This window comes from Bufo bufo, chromosome 4 (genome assembly GCF_905171765.1).
Source record: "Bufo bufo chromosome 4, aBufBuf1.1, whole genome shotgun sequence".
In the NCBI taxonomy this organism is placed as follows: Eukaryota; Metazoa; Chordata; class Amphibia; order Anura; family Bufonidae; genus Bufo; species Bufo bufo.
Genome location: NC_053392.1, coordinates 495,083,773 through 495,100,062, shown reverse-complemented (window position 1 = coordinate 495,100,062; position 16,290 = coordinate 495,083,773). Strand labels below are relative to the sequence as shown.

The following is a 16,290-nucleotide window of genomic DNA, read 5'->3' as shown; positions in this document are numbered from 1 at the left end:
TTAGGGAAATACTACACTAAAGAAAAAAATTGCAAAAAAATGTAAAATTTAATTTTTTTTAAACTATGAGCTTAAAAATTCTAAAATAATAATTAATCTTTATATAAAGACAACATATTCTGTAGCGTTTTACAAACAGTCATAAATAACTCAGCAACGCACAAATCAAGAATTAAAACCAGGAATGAGGGCCCTGCTCACAAGAGCTTGCAATCCATGAGGAGATGAGGGAGAAACAAAAGATAAAAAGTGCTGATTTTGTATATTTGTCTGTGGCAGAGTATGATAGAATATCACTGCCCGGCTCATACTGTGTACATGTATCTTATCCTTGTCACGACGTGGGTAGCGCTGAGGGTGGTGACTAAAAAGGGCTACAGAAGCCATCATTTCAGATGAGGAGATGAGGCATTCGCTTGTACTGTGCAAGCATCCACCGCCGTCATAGCTAAAACATGCACGACAAAGTCTATCTGCTAGATTGAGTGCAGGATCTACTGATCGGGTGCACTGAATAGGCTCAGAAAATGGCTTCTTAACCTGTCAGTGGTTGTTGGTCTCCACCACTAGTTTCATCGCTGTAGAGTTCCACCACTTCCTTTCCATTCATAGATAAAAGCAAGTGATGCACATTTTTAAGGTCATAAACCAGCTCAGTAGGACCTCATTCTCACGAGCGATACGGAAAGAGTCAGGATCTGTTCAGGGAAAAAATGAATGGTTTATCAGTTTTGTTCAGTGTTTCAGTTTTTCCATGTGGATGCAATCAGATTTTGATGCGTTTTTCAAGGGCGTGAAGAAAAACTGAAGAATAACACTCAACATGTCGAAGCAACCATCAGTAAAAAACACATTGCATGTGGATGTCTTCAGTTTTTCATGCAAGCCCATTCATTTCTATGGAGAGAAAAAAAGCACACTATAGAACATACTGTGGTTTTTGTCCGGCCGCCTCTCGGCATGTTTGCTGTGCTGCGCCGGACCCCAGGCCCGGCCCCATTGGACTTCCGGCAGCACACTTGTGCAAGCATTAGTAAGGATCTGGCATGCTATTCCCCTAATGGACAAACCTAACGCTAGTGTGAAAGTAGCCTAAAACTAGGAGCAAGTGGCGTTTCTACACCGTCCTGACCACTTTCCAAAAAAGGGGTACGGCGGGGGCACATTACTATCATTTATGCCAAGTTACTGCTGTAAGGCTCGGGATACGCAGAGAAATTTGTTGCAGAAAAGTAGCGCAACATTTTTTTTATAATGATAGTCAATGGCGTTGTACTGTGAAATTCTGCAACTGTGACACCATCCAAGTTGGACTATTGTGCCACTGTCATGTCGCAGTCACAGCATGTCATATGTTGCAGTGCGACACCATTGACTATCATTACAAAACATGTTGCACGACATTGGTGCGACATGAATGTCACGTGACGCATGTCCCAATGTAGTTGTACCCTTTTTGTCACATGACTTATTGTCACTGTGTAGCTCTAGCCTAAATGATGTTTGAAATCTACGCGAACATGGACTGCTGGAGGATACACTTCATTTAGGATGAGGCCTGGTCATAAATTCAGCGCATCCATTGGCGGCGCAGGGGGATATCAAGGCCAGTATAGAAATGTCAGTTCCATTGTGTTGTGCCATTAATAAGCCGCACTTAGTCATAATACAGGGTGGGCCATTTATATGGATACACCTTAATAAAATGGGAATGGTTGGTGATATTAACTTCCTGTTTGTGGCACATTAGTATATGTGAGGGGGGGAAACTTTTCAAGATGGGTGGTGACCATGTCGGCCATTTTGAAGTCGGCCATTTTGAATCCAACTTTTGTTTTTTCAATAGGAAGAGGGTCATCAAACTTATTGGGAATTTCACAAGAAAAACAATGGTGTACTTGGTTTTAACGTAACTTTATTCTTTCATGAGTTATTTACAAGTTTCTGACCACTTATAAAATGTGTTCAGTTTGCTGCCCATTGTGTTGGATTGTCAATGCAACCCTCTTCTCCCACTCTTCACACACTGATAGCAACACCGCAGGAGAAATGCTAGCACAGGCTTCCAGTATCCGTAGTTTCAGGTGCTGCACATGTCGTATCTTCACAGCATAGACAATTGCCTTTAGATGACCCCAAAGATAAGTCACCCACCTTCCCAGTTGAAATCGCCGCCTTCCTCACCTCAGCCCCGCCTCCGCAATCGTCTGGTCCCTCAGGTTATGCCTTGTGCGCACGCACGGGATCTGGCAGAGGGACCGGACGATTGCGGAGGCTGGGCTGAGGTGAGGAAGGCGGCGATTTCAACTGGGAAGGTGGCGCTGGGCACCAGACGGAGATGGGTGCAGCCGGGCACTCTGTATGAAGCGACGTCCCCTTGGGCACCTTAGGTAGGTGAATGACAGGTTATAAAAACCTGTTTTATGTGCTAATAGAGCCACAGGCACATTTAATAAGGACAGTTTCGGATTAAGGTTATTAGTACGGACCTGGCCATATGTTTAGGTTATAGGCCTAAAATGTCATGACAGAATCCCTTTCAGTAGCGCCCTGGCTGCCATGGTAACCGATCGGAGCCCCACGATTACACTGTTGGGGCTCCGATCAGAACTGAAACTGCACCACCAATGAGGAGGAGGGGACCCTGTGGCCACTGCCACCAATGATTATAATACTGGGGCGGTTGGGGGGGGCGCACTGCGCCACCAATGTTTTTAATACTGGGGGGGGGGCTCACTGCGCCACCAATGAAAATAACTAACGTTTAATTCAGATACAAAAGGCGGGTGCTGGCGGCAGAATCAATCGGCACCCGACCTCTATGACACGGAGTTAACTTGAGTTGACAGGGGTTAACTGCCGCTGATGGCTCCCTGTCATAGAGGTGGGGTGCCGGCTATGTGATTCTGCCGCCGGCACCTGCCTCCTGTATTTGTATTAAATGTTAGTTATTTTCATTGGTGGCGCAGTGTGTCCCCCTCCCCTCTCTCCTCTCATTGGTGGAAGCGGCACAAGGGGGAGGGAGAGACTGCTTCCTTCTCCCCTGTGCTGCTGAGGGAACATGGCGCAGTAGTGCAGCCTATTATCGGTAAAATGCAAATCCCGGTATCGAATCGACACCGGTACAAAAGTATCCACTGGGTATTGATAATTTGATACCTGGTGCAACCCTAGTAGGTACACACCATTCCTGCAGAGCACAGCCTGCCGAACTTCATTGGATCCAGCCTAGCCAGGTACTGCTATTCACCCCCCGACCCCGGAATGAGTGCCGGGTTTCAGACAGACAAAAATTGGTGCATGCAATCAGTGCATCAGTTAGATGCTATCCTAAGCAGTCAAAGCAGCAAGACAAAAAAAAAATTAAAACAAAAACAAACCAATAAAGTTTACAGAATGAAATAAAAATAAATTTTATGTGTTTCATTATGGACAATAGAAAAAGTACAAGTAATTGATGTTGCTACATTTGTATCAACACCTAACTATAAAAATAACAACGTAAAGTGTCACTAAACTTTCAAAAAAATGTTTATCACATAGCAACATATGAAAAGGTTTTTATCGGTGATGTTCTGAGTGCTTAAACCCCGACCAATCGCTGGAATGAGAAGAGAGAACGCTCACATAGGCGCTCAACAGAAACTCTATGGGGGAGATTTATCAAGACCAGTGCTTTCTGTGCTTGATATCCCCTGCGCCACCGGAGGAGGCACTTAATTTATGACAAGACTCATTATAGATTAAGAGCATTCTCCTGCAGTCCGTGCGCCTACACAGCAATCTTCGACAGCTCAGAGCGGCTGTATATTTCTGGCTTCATTTGCACAATAAAACTGGCGTAAATTAAGGTAAATGTGTTGGGCGGCTGGCCATGCCCGCTCTCTTGCCACGCCCCTTTAGGGAAAGCAGTAAAATGCGGTGTAAAATGAAAATTTTTTAAAAAAGCCGCAAACACATAGGATACGACTTTTTAGGGAAATGATAAATCTCCCCCTAGGAGTTCTTCTGGAGTCCATGCTTCTCTCTCCTCGTTCCATTGACTGGTGAGGGTCTCAGCACTCTTATACAGGGCCGGCTCCAGGTTCATGTGGGCCCTTGGGCGATAAATCCCAGTGGGCCCCCATGAGGCATTTTTTTACATTGACATGTCCCCCTGTGGCTCCTACACGGTATAATGACCCCCAGTGGCCCCTATACAGTATAATGACTACTAGTGGCCCTTCACACAGTATAATGAACCCCCAATTCCCCCCCCACTGTATAATGACCACCTGTGGCCCTGCATTCAGAATAATAACCCCCAGTCGCCCCCATTTAGAATAATGACCCCCAGTAGCCCCCACACTGGGGGAATACTGTATGGAGGGGGCTCTGGGGGTATTTATACTGAATGGAGGGTCATTGGTGATCATTACTAAATGGGGGACACTGGGGGTCATTATACTATGTAAAGGGCCCTCACAGTATAATGACCCCACAGTGGCCCTCCATTCAGAATAATGACCCCCAGTAGCCCCCACACTGGGGGAATACTGTATGGAGGGGGCTCTGGGGGTATTTATACTGAATGGAGGGTCATTGGTGATCATTACTAAATGGGGGACACTGGGGGTCATTATACTATGTAAAGGGCCCTCACAGTATAATGACCCCACAGTGGCCCTCCATTCAGAATAATGACCCCCAGTCGCCCCCACACTGGGGGTTATACTGTATGGAGGGGGCACGAGGGGTTATTATATTTAATGGGGGCTCTGGTGGTCATTATGCTAAATGGAGGGTCAATGGGGATCATTATACTAAATGGGGGGCACTGGGAGTCATTATACTGTGTAAGGGACCCTCACAGTGTGATGAATGACCCCCCAGTGGCCCCCTCACATACCTATCATTGCAGGGGAGCTGGTGGTCCTGTCATTCACTAACCGCAGCTCCCAGCTCCCCACATGAACCTGGAGCCGGCCCTGAATGACCCCCAGTAGCCCCCACACGGGGGGAATACTGTATGGAGGGGGCTCTGGGGGTCATTATACTGAATGGAGGGTCATTGGTGATCATTATACTAAATGGGGGACACTGGGGGTCATTATACTATGTAAAGGGCCCTCACAGTATAATGACCCCACAGTGACCCTCCATTCAGAATAATGACCCCCAGTCGCCCCCACACTGGGGGTTATACTGTATGGAGGGGGCACGAGGGGTTATTATATTTAATGGGGGATCTGGTGGTCATTATGCTAAATGGAGGGTCAATGGGGATCATTATACTAAATGGGGGGCACTGGGAGTCATTATACTGTGTAAGGGACCCTCACAGTGTGATGAATGACCCCCCAGTGGCCCCCTCACATACCTATCATTGCAGGGGAGCTGGTGGTCCTGTCATTCACTAACCGCAGCTCCCTGCGCTCCTTCTCTCCTCCGGCCCGCTGCAGCAGTGAGCCAGGCCTGGAGGAGAGAAGGAGATGTGCAGTGATGGAGCTAGAACTGACTGGGCCCCACAGCGAAATTTAGTACGCCCCCCTCCCCCCCAATGTGTGTTCACATTACGTTTTTCCTATCGGTTTGATGTATACACATGTGCTGCACTCCACGTTTTTGTATCCTGCAGAGTCAAGTAAAAAATGCATACGTTAACGTATATGTTTTTTTACCATGGAACTGTATGGTGAACGGAAGTCACTGTACGGCATCAGTCTGAGGCATCTGTCAATGCATACATTTTCAGTATGCATTAAATGGATGGCAAAAATGTGATGTGAACCCGGCCCTAGTGTCAGAATAAGCCCCAGTACACAGCGGAGCAGCATGGAGGAGAGGGGAGGCCGCCATGTACTGACAGAGCGCTGCCTGGTCCTGGTGTTCAGGGATGAGGACTGTGCTTCCCAAGGATCATTTTCTACTGGAAAATACAGGGCACAGTATAGTACACTAGAATCTATATAATATAAAGATATTAGCCCCACCCCCCGAATAATCATACGATTAGGGGGTCATTTATTATATAGAAATACGTCTATATTAGGCGTATTTCTGACACAGATGTGGCGCAAAGGTCCTTAACACCGCAATCTGTATCTTTCCCCGCTCATGCCAGGTCTAAAATAAGTGGTGTGGGCAGAAAGGGATACAGTTATGGCCATCCAGTTATTGGATACCACCGCCATATAGTGATAACACCGCCATATAGTGATAACACCGCCATATAGTGATAACACCGCCATACAAGGATAAAACCACCATACAGTGACCGGATAAAAGGGTATAAGAGGGCACAGTACAGGTAATGACTATGGGCACTGCACAGGGTGTGGTAAGAGGGCACAATGCAGGGTATAAAGGGGCACAGTACGGGGTGGGGGGCACAGTCACATGACCCTGTGATGTTAGAAGGTCCTTATGGTGAATGCGGTTCAGATGCCACCATAATGAGAGGCAGAGGAGTGAGACAGGGGCTCGGGGCCCTGGATGGACAGGAGGGGTGGACACAGCAAGTAGGTTGAAGGGGCTCTGAGGGGGATTCATACAAGTAGTGGCAGGAGGTCTGTGCAGGGCAGCAATAGGAGATAGGAGGGTGGGACAGGAGCCCTGGATACATGAGGGAGGAAAGGAGACAGCAGGGGCTCCATAAGGGTGATATAGGGGGGGGGGGGGGCAGGATATGGGGGGGGGGCAGGTGTCATGGAGGCAATCAGCTTAATAAAACAGTAACACAACTAAATAGAATGAAGCAGCAGTGTCCCCCCCCTTTCCTTCTGTCCCACAGAGAAGAGACAGTCACAGTGCAGACTTACAGACTGTGTTCACACTTCTCTGCTCCAGCTCCAGCCGTGCGGTCTCTCTCCAGTCTCCTCAGGCAGCGTGTGTCCTGTGTAGAGGGGGCGTGTCCTGAGTCTCTGCAGCTCAGAGGGCCCACCAGAGGGGTACTGCGTATGTGAAATGACAGCAGTGAGAGCTCCCATCTGTATTGATGGAAGTGCTCATAGCAGCTCAGTGGGCCCCCCCAGGAGCATTGGGCCCCGGCACTTGCCCGGGGATGCCGGGTTATGACGCCGGCCCTGCTCTTATACAATTATAAAAAGGTAACCCCTATGCTACACTTCTGGCTTTTAGGAGGTATTACTGCAAGCAGTAAACGTGGCAAGCCGGTCATTACCATTGTTTGGAAGTAAATGACCAGGATACAGCAGCGCTACGTGTCGAGGGTCAATACGATGTGCTTGGACTTGAAGTTCAGATTGTAGATTTAGTTTGTTCTTTATATTTGCAGAGCACTTAATATTGTTGGCATCTCAATCAAAGCTACAGATTCCAGCTCTCTAGCACTCAGAGACGATCATTATGTAAAGACGCTGTCTCCGGGAATACCTATGTTTAACTCATTTTATCTAAATGTAATTAAAGAAGAGAAAAAATATATTTGCTGTGAAATTGTTCAAACATTTATAGCATGTGATGTCTGCAATTGGCTAATGTGATGGGGAAAAACACCCCTTTAACTATTAGCTGACTTTATATCAGGTAATACATTCACTTACATAAGTACTTTCCCTCGGTGACGTTCTAGTTCAGAGCCAAATTTAAACTCAAGATCAGGGAATTGAATGACAAGCCATTTGCTAATTTATTTGGCTTGCATCTGAATCCAACCCTCAACAAGCATAGGGCAAGCATTTTCATCTCATGTTTTTGGCAGTCTGTACTCTGTCTCACAGGCACTGTCACAATTTGCTCACACGGACTGCTAAACCCCCAACACCACTGTGCTATAAACAATTTCTAACTCTAAAGTTTATTTTCATTGATTACTATAGCTCCCATTCCTCCTTGGACAGTTTTTTTTTTTTTTTTTCTTTTTCCAAATTGACCTCATTTGCAGTTTTCTCCTATCTCCCATGATGGAATCCTCCTTCCTGGTTTGTCATTCATCTGCTGTTCCATCATGCCTTAGGGCAGTGAGATGTCTCCTGATATCAGCAGATGATGTGAAGCTAACCAAGCCCCTTGTTCTTAAAATGATGCTTCCCACATTACAAGGCTCCAAAGCAGGACGTAACCTACAGCAACTGAACACTCGATCTGCCACAGACTGCAATGGTAGGCCAATAACATTAGACTAAGGCAGTTTTGATAAATGGTAGTATTTGGGAAAAGTGATAGAACAGCAATATCTGTTGGGCAGGATATATTTATATTAGTGGCACAACCCTTTTAAAGGGGTTATCCCATGACTAGTGTAAAAAATGAAAATCAGACATACTATATTACACAATAATCTCTTTCTAACACTAGAACCAGCCCTGATCCTCACATGGATCCAGAGATCTCCCCATTCATTGCTCTGCTAGATTTATATCAAGCTGGAATCTAAAGGGGAGTGTCTTTTCTGCTGCAGCTAAGGGGGCGTGTCCATCCTCTCCCTATCACAGCTCAGGAGGCAGTTGAAGAATGAAACTGAGCATGTGCGACCATCTCAGTGAGCAGGACAAATTATATATTTTTTTTAAATCTGTATAGCAGTTGGTGCTATAAAGATACATTTTATTGAATAGTTCACTGGCTACACAAATTTTTTAATTACATGCATTTACAAAAGAATTCAGATCCAGGTGCTAGATGATACTGTAGAATCTTTTTTTATGGAACAAGGGTTGCACCAGGTATTGAAATATCGATACCCAATTGATACTTTTGTACCGGTATCGATACCGGGATTTGCCTTTTACCGATACTAGGCTGCGCTACTGCGCCATGGTCCCTCAGCAGAACAAGGGAGAAGGAAGCAGTCTCTCCCTCCCCCTGTGCTGCTGCTTCCGCTGCCACCAATAAGGGGAGGAGGAGGGGCTGTGACCACTGCGCCACCAATGAAAATAACTAACGTTTAATACAGATACAGGAGGCAGGTGCCCTGAGGGGTTAACTGATGCTAATGGCAGCTCCCTGTCATAGAGGTCGGGTGGCGGCTATGTGATTCTGCCGCCGGCACCTGCCTCCCGTATCTGTATTAAACATTAGTTATTTTTATTGGTGGCGCAGTGTGGCCCCCCCAGTATTAAAGTCATTGGTTGATTTTTTGGTGTTTAATTTTTTCCGCGTGGTATTGAGTATCGCAATACTTTTCTATGGTATCGAAATCAAAGCTAAATTTTGGTATCGTGACAACCCTAGCTGGAACTACCTGCACCCTGAGCCATACTATTATGCCAGGATGCTAGAAGAAGTTACTAAGCATTTACTATTAACCTCTTAAGGACCCAGGTCAACCAATATTAACCGGACAGAATTGATATCAAAACATCGGACCCCCCAAGGAGTCATAATAATCACCAACAAATTGAAACTAACTTTCGTATGTATGAAAATCCAAAAAGCTTTATTGTAAATATATAAACAGTACATACATGTATTATAAAACAGGCAGCACAAGGCGGGACACACAGATGAGGAGCAGAACCCAAGGAGAGGCCGGGAGATCAGTGCAAAAAAATACAGGGAAAAAGAATACTAGCTGAAAGAGCATACCTCAAAGTCTCATAGCAGCAACGCCCCAAACACAATGCAACAGAGGCGATTGTGGAGACTGAGGTTTAAGATGGAAGGAACACAATTAACCCTTTCATGACCAAGGGTCATTGATGCCCCAATGTCCAGGTCAAAATTTTCAAATCTGACATGCGTCACTTTATGTGGTAATAGCTTTGGAACACTTTTACTTATCCATGCCATTCTGAGATTGTTTTCTCGTAACACATTGTACTTCATGACAGTCATATATTTGAGTCAATATATTTCACCTTTATTTATGAAAAAATCCCAAATTTACCAAAAATTTGGAAAAATTCACAATTTTCCAACTTTCAATTTCTCTGCTTCTAAAACAGAAAGTCATACCTAATAAAATATTTATTACTTAACATTCCCCATATGTCTACTTTATGTTGGCATCATTTTGGAAATGTCATTTTATTATTTTAGGACGTTAGAAGGCTTAGAAGTTTAGAAGCAATTCTTACAATTTTTAAGAAAATTTCCAAAACCCACCTTTTAAGGACCAGTTCAGGTCTGAAGTCACTTTATGGGGCTTACATAGTGGAAACCCCCATAAATGACCCCATTGTAGAAACTACACCCCTCAAATTACTCAAAACTGATTTTAAAAACTTTGTTAACCCTTTAGGCGTTCCACAAGAATTAAAGGAAAATGGAGATGAAATTTCAAAATTTCACATTTTTGGCAGATTTTCCATTTTTATAATTTTTTTTTCTTTAACACATTGAGAGTTAACAGCCAAACAAAACTCATAATTTATTACCCTGATTCCGCGGTTTACAGAAACACCCCACATGTGGTCGTAAACTGCTGTACGGGCACACGGCAGGGCGCAGAAGGAAAGGAATGCCATACGGTTTTTGGAAGGCAGATTTTGCTGGATTGGTTTTCTGAACGCCATATGTTTTTTATTTTTGTGCCGATCGTCTTGTGTAGGGGCTCGTTTTTTGCAGAAAGTGTTGAGGTTTTTATTGGTACCTTTTTTGGGTACATAGGATTTTTTGATCATTCATTATTACACTTTATGGGGCAAGGTGACCCAAAAATTGACTGTTTTGGAACAGTTTTCATTTATTTATTTTTACAGTGTTCATCTGAAAAGTTAGGTCATGTGATAGTTTTATAGAGAAGATCGTTACGGACGTGGCAATACCTAATATGTATATTTTTTCTTATTTATTTAAGTTTTACACAATAATAGCATTTTTGAAACCCAAAAAATGATGTTTTAGTGTCTCTATAGTCTGAGAGCCATAGCTTTTTTTATTTTTTGGGCGATTGTCTTAAATAGGTTATCATTTTTTGCGGGACGAGGTGACAGTTTGATTGGTACTATTTTGGGGGTCATAAGCCTTTTTGATCGCTTGCTGTTGCACTTTTTGTGATGTAAGGTGACAAAAATATCTTTTTTGGCACTGTTTTTTTTATTTTATTTTTATGGTGTTTATCTGACGGGGTCTATCATGTGATATATTTATAGAGATGGTCGTTACGGACGCGGCGACACCTAATATGTGTATTTTATTTTATTTTTTCATTTTTTTTTATAGGAAAAGGCAATTTCTTTTTTCTAATTTACATTTTTATTTATTTATTTATTTTTACTTTTATTATTTTCACTATTTTTTTTATCAGTTCCCTCTTGGATCTTGAAGATCCAGTGGGGCTGATAGTTGTACTATACTTTGCAATGCTCTTGCATTCCAAAGTATAGTACTTCCAGATTGCCTGTAGGTGGCAGCACTGGACGCCTTTGCCATGGCAACCGGACGCTTTTGCAAAGCGTCCGGTTGCCATGGCAACCATCGGGTGCTGCAATCACAGCGCTGCAGCCCCGATGGTGGAGAGAGGGAGCTCCCTCCCTCTGTTAACCCCATGGATGCCGCAACCGCGGCATCTATAGGGGTTACAGGAGAGTGTCAGCATAGAGCTGACACTCTCTGCTGATGGCGGCGGCTCAGTAATTGAGCCGCCGCCATCGCACACAGCAGGGGGATCGGGGGGGGGGGGCAGCGCTGGAAAGGGGGGGGGGGGGGGGGGAGGCTGCCCACAATATCGAGGATATCGAGGGAGGCTGGGGCAGGAGGGGCGGCTTGAAAATTAATGCAGGGGGCGGGGAGGGAGCGGACCGCATGCCATCCGAGCAGGAGAGGGGCACAGATCAGCAGAGCACAGATGGGGGGGCACAGATCGGCATTAAGGGCTTGGAGGGGCACAGATCGGGGGGCATGAGTTACACTATCTGCTTTCAGGCTTTGATCTGCAGAGCGCAGATCAGAGCCTGAAACCGGCACTTTAACACTGCCGCGATCCGATTGGTTAGTCTGCACAGACTAACCAATCGGATCGATTGCCGGCAAGGGGCCACTCTGATTGGCCCCTTGCCGGCATTACTAGACTGTATGCTGTCCGTGACAGCAGCAGGGCAGGGGCAGAAGCTTAAATCCAAGCGCTTTGCAGCGCTTGGATTAAAGAGCTGCCAGAACGTTTATATACGCGGTAGCTGCACGGGGCATGTGCAGCTATCACGTATATATACAGATTGCAGACGTGAAGGGGTTAAACATACCCTGAATGGTGCAAAGATCTCTCGGCCAACTCCTGACCCAAAGCCGTTTCGCCAGTAGATCAGTCGATTTTTTTTTGGTGACTCTTAAGGACCCAGCGGTTTTTTGTTTTTACTCCCTTCCTGGATCCATAACTTATTTTTTTTTTCCACATAGCCGTATAAGGGCCTGTTTTTTGTGGCACAAGTTGTACTTCCTACCATTTTATATTGCATATGACGTAGCTGGAAAAAATCTAAATTGGAAAAACAATTCCGCTTTACTTTTATGGGTTTTGTTTTAATGCTGTCAAACCTGTTACCATTATTCTCTGGGTCAGTACAATTACAGCAATACACATTTTATATAGTTTTTTTTGTGATTTAATACTTTTAAAAAAACATTTAAAAAAAACAACAAATTCATTGCTTGGGCATATTCTGATTCCATAACTTTTTTTTTATATTTACGTCTGCAGCGCTATGTATGACTTTATGATCACTTTTTCTAAAAAAATTTTGGGGAGGTGAAGTGATGAAAAAAGCACGTTTATATTTTAATAGTATGGACATTTTGGGACATAGCTATGCTCATGATCTTTATTTTTAATACGGGTAAAGTGGGAGGAGTTAAATTTTTATATATATTTTGTAAAAACAGTTTTTGACTTTTTAAAATTTATTGTAATGCCCCCTAGGGGACTTTAACATGCAATCATCTGATCACTTTTCCCATAGACATTTCAGCCTATGTTCCTGCGTCAGGGCTTATAGGTGCCTTCAGACAGCCTGAGGCTTCGACAGCAACCGAATGCCTCCCTTGATCTCGGCACAGCGCCTTCGGGATTTTACCACACAGACGCCATGCACAAAATTGACCACGGCATCTGAGGGGTTAAAAGTCTGTGATTAACGTTATCATCGATCATAGACAATGCATCTAGGTGTCTGCTGTGTAAAACAGCAGGCACCCGACGGCTACAGCACCCGCTCGGCTTCTGAGCTGGCCACATGTGGCTACAAATACAGTGAATGTCCTTAAAGGTTTAAAGTTATTCGGATACAAGGCCTCACAGACCTTCCCTCTGCATCTCCTCTGATTGCTCCGCTTGTGTGAGGGTGAATATTGCTGTCCAGAAACCCACATAGTGTAAATGGTAAAATGAAAACTAAAACAATCTGCATCTGTGGCTGCAATCTACAAAGCCTTTTGACTAGGTCTTTAATTATCTAGGCACTTAGTGAATTAGTAAAACCACCACATCTAGGTCTACATGGTAACATTAACTAGCCGCTGCCGCATTTGTAGACACATGGCATATTATGAGGATATGCTCTGTTCGCTTAAGGGCAGTCTGACCCCTCCTTAGTAGGGGTTGTCATGCATGTATATTATGTTCCAGGTGGCCTTTGTGGTATCTTGATTCTTGAATGCTACTTCCCTTGAATGGGAGGTGGACTGCAATAACCCAGCACAGTTACCATACAGGGGAGGGAGCTGTGCAGGGCTGGCCTTAGGTTACATGGCATCCTGTGCGAGAAGTCTTTTTGGCGCACAGCTCCGTTACCAAATTTATAGGGAATTAAATACACTAAATTAGTAGCATCAAATTAAAAATGTAACAATATGGGACATTTATGACACATCAATAGGTCCCACTTTTGGAGGAATGGTGTCCCAAAGTTAAATGGAGAGCAAGTCGCACATGTGCCTTCATCCTCTGTGACTTCTGAAAACAGCTGAGCGCTGGCTCGGCAATTTTATGAAGTCCCACTACAGTAAATGGAGAGGATGAAGTGCATGTGCAGTGTGCCATTTAATATACAGTAGTAGTGGTGCCAAAAGAGAATGCTATCACCCATCATCACGCTGTAGACCATATGAGTGACTACAGCGCTGACCAGACAGTCAGTGGCAGAATAATCATTTACGTTTAGTGACTTACAGGTGACGTCTCCTCAATTTTATGAAGTCCCACTACAGTAAATGGAGAGGATGAAGTGCATGTGCAGTGTGCTATTTAATATACAGTAGTAGTGGTGCCATACCAAGCTCATTACATAAATACAGCACCAGAACTAAGCTCATTACATGACTACAGCACCAGAACCAAGCTCATTACATGAATACAGCACCAGAACCAAGCTCATTACATGACTACAGCACCAGAACCAAGCTCATTACATGACTACAGCACCAGAACCAAGCTCATTACATGACTACAGCACCAGAACCAAGCTCATTACATGACTACAGCACCAGAACCAAGCTCATTACATGACTACAGCACCAGAACCAAGCTCATTACATGAATACAGCACCAGAACTAAGCTCATTACATGAATACAGCACCAGAACCAAGATAATTACATGAATACAGCACCAGAACCAAGATAATTACATGAATATAGCACCAGAACCAAGTTCATTACATGACTACAGCACCAGAACCAAGCTCATTACATGACTACAGCACCAGAACCAAGCTCATTACATGACTACAGCACCAGAACCAAGCTCATTACATGAATACAGCACCAGAACCAAGCTCATTACATGACTACAGCACCAGAACCAAGCTCATTACATGAATACAGCACCAGAACCAAGCTCATTACATAAATACAGCACCAGGACCAAGCTCATTACATGACTACAGCACCAGAACCGAGCTCATTACATGAATACAGCACCAGAACCAAGCTCATTACATGAATACAGCACCAGAATCGAGCACTGTACAGTGTGAAACTACAGCTCCCAGTATAGGTGTAGCAGTATGCTGGGAGTTGTTTCTATCAGCCATCATCACGCTGTAGACCATATGAGTGACTACAGCGCTGACCAGACAGTCAGTGGCAGAATAATCATTTACGTTTAGTGACTTACAGGTGACGTCTCCTCTAGAGTTCTTCTCTTTCCATTGAATTCAGGCCATTATAGTTGTCTTCTCCAGACCACGTTTCATCTCTGCAGAGTTTGCTGCCCAGACATCCAGTAATGCCCTCCTTCAGCCCCGCATGCCCAAGGACATGGCATGTAAGTGCCTGTGCGGTCTTCTTTCCCTGTGCTGGCAGCATGGGCGGGATTATGGTGCTTCTGGGCAGTGACGTCAGGGCTCGAAGGAGGGCATTATTGGATGTGGGGCATTGCTGGGCTCCAGGAGAAGGGGTTCAGCTGGGCTTCAACGGCGATGGGGACAGCCCCTTGGGCTCCTTAGGAAGGTAATTAGCATATGAATACCATCGATTGATGGCAGAAACACAAGTATATTTAAAATTTGATGAAGGAGACCTAACTGCACATATGAACATCTCTATAGGCATAATCCTGGTGACCGAATCACTTTAAATTTAGCATTTGATTGTATTTCTTGTTGGTTTATATATGCGAGAGAGATGTAGACTCCATCTGCCTTGGACACCAGGGTTCTGGTTGGCAGACCTGTTACACACATAACCAGTTGTGACCTTGCACTAATAAGAATAATTCCCTTTTTGTTTACAGGACGGAGGTGGGAACCATCACAAAGTGTCAGTCTCTCCAGTAGTGCATGTTCGAGGGCTGTGTGAGTCTGTTGTGGAGGCTGACCTGGTGGAGGCGCTTTCTAAATTTGGCACCATATGGTAGGATTCTTATTTGTCTTAAATATCACTGAAAAATAATGTTCTAATTTTGATTTAAAGGGGTTGTGGCAAGTTTGTAAGTTATCCCCTACCCACAAGATGGTGGGACCCCCACAATCCCGCGAATAGGGTCCTGTTCCTCACATCTGATGGATCGGTAGGTTGAGCATGTGCCCTGACGCACCGTTAATTTTTTATGGGATCAGCTGGAAATACCTCAGCGCCGTACTCTGCTATTTCTCATAGAGAATGAATAGGGGGAATAACTTGCAAACTTGGCACAACCCCTTTAATTCATATTTTTCAATAGTGACCTTTAATGATGATAGTTTGTTACAAAAAACTTTTGGTAGTGACACGTGTTCCATGTAAAGGACATAGAGAAATATTTATGATAAGCCCAATCTCGCATCTATACTACTTGTTAGTTGTGCAGCCAGTATGCAAGACCCCTGCAGAGCAGAACCACACATCTCAGCATCCTGTGCAGATTGCTAGGCATGACAAGAAAAGTATTTAGCCATGATGTTAAAGGGATTCTGCAGCTTTTTTAAACTGATAT

The 16,290-nt window shown here is 44.5% G+C and overlaps 1 protein-coding gene across 1 annotated transcript in view; it reads left to right on the top strand.

Annotated features, from left to right (window-relative positions):
* The window catches only part of HNRNPLL (heterogeneous nuclear ribonucleoprotein L like), a 102,690-nt gene that overhangs the window by 23,554 nt on the left and 62,846 nt on the right, over nt 1-16,290 (top strand). Inside the window, exon 2 of the mRNA XM_040429578.1 lies at nt 15,610-15,728. Within this exon, the coding sequence (XP_040285512.1) occupies nt 15,610-15,728 (119 nt within the window). The remainder of the gene's footprint in view (nt 1-15,609; nt 15,729-16,290) is intronic.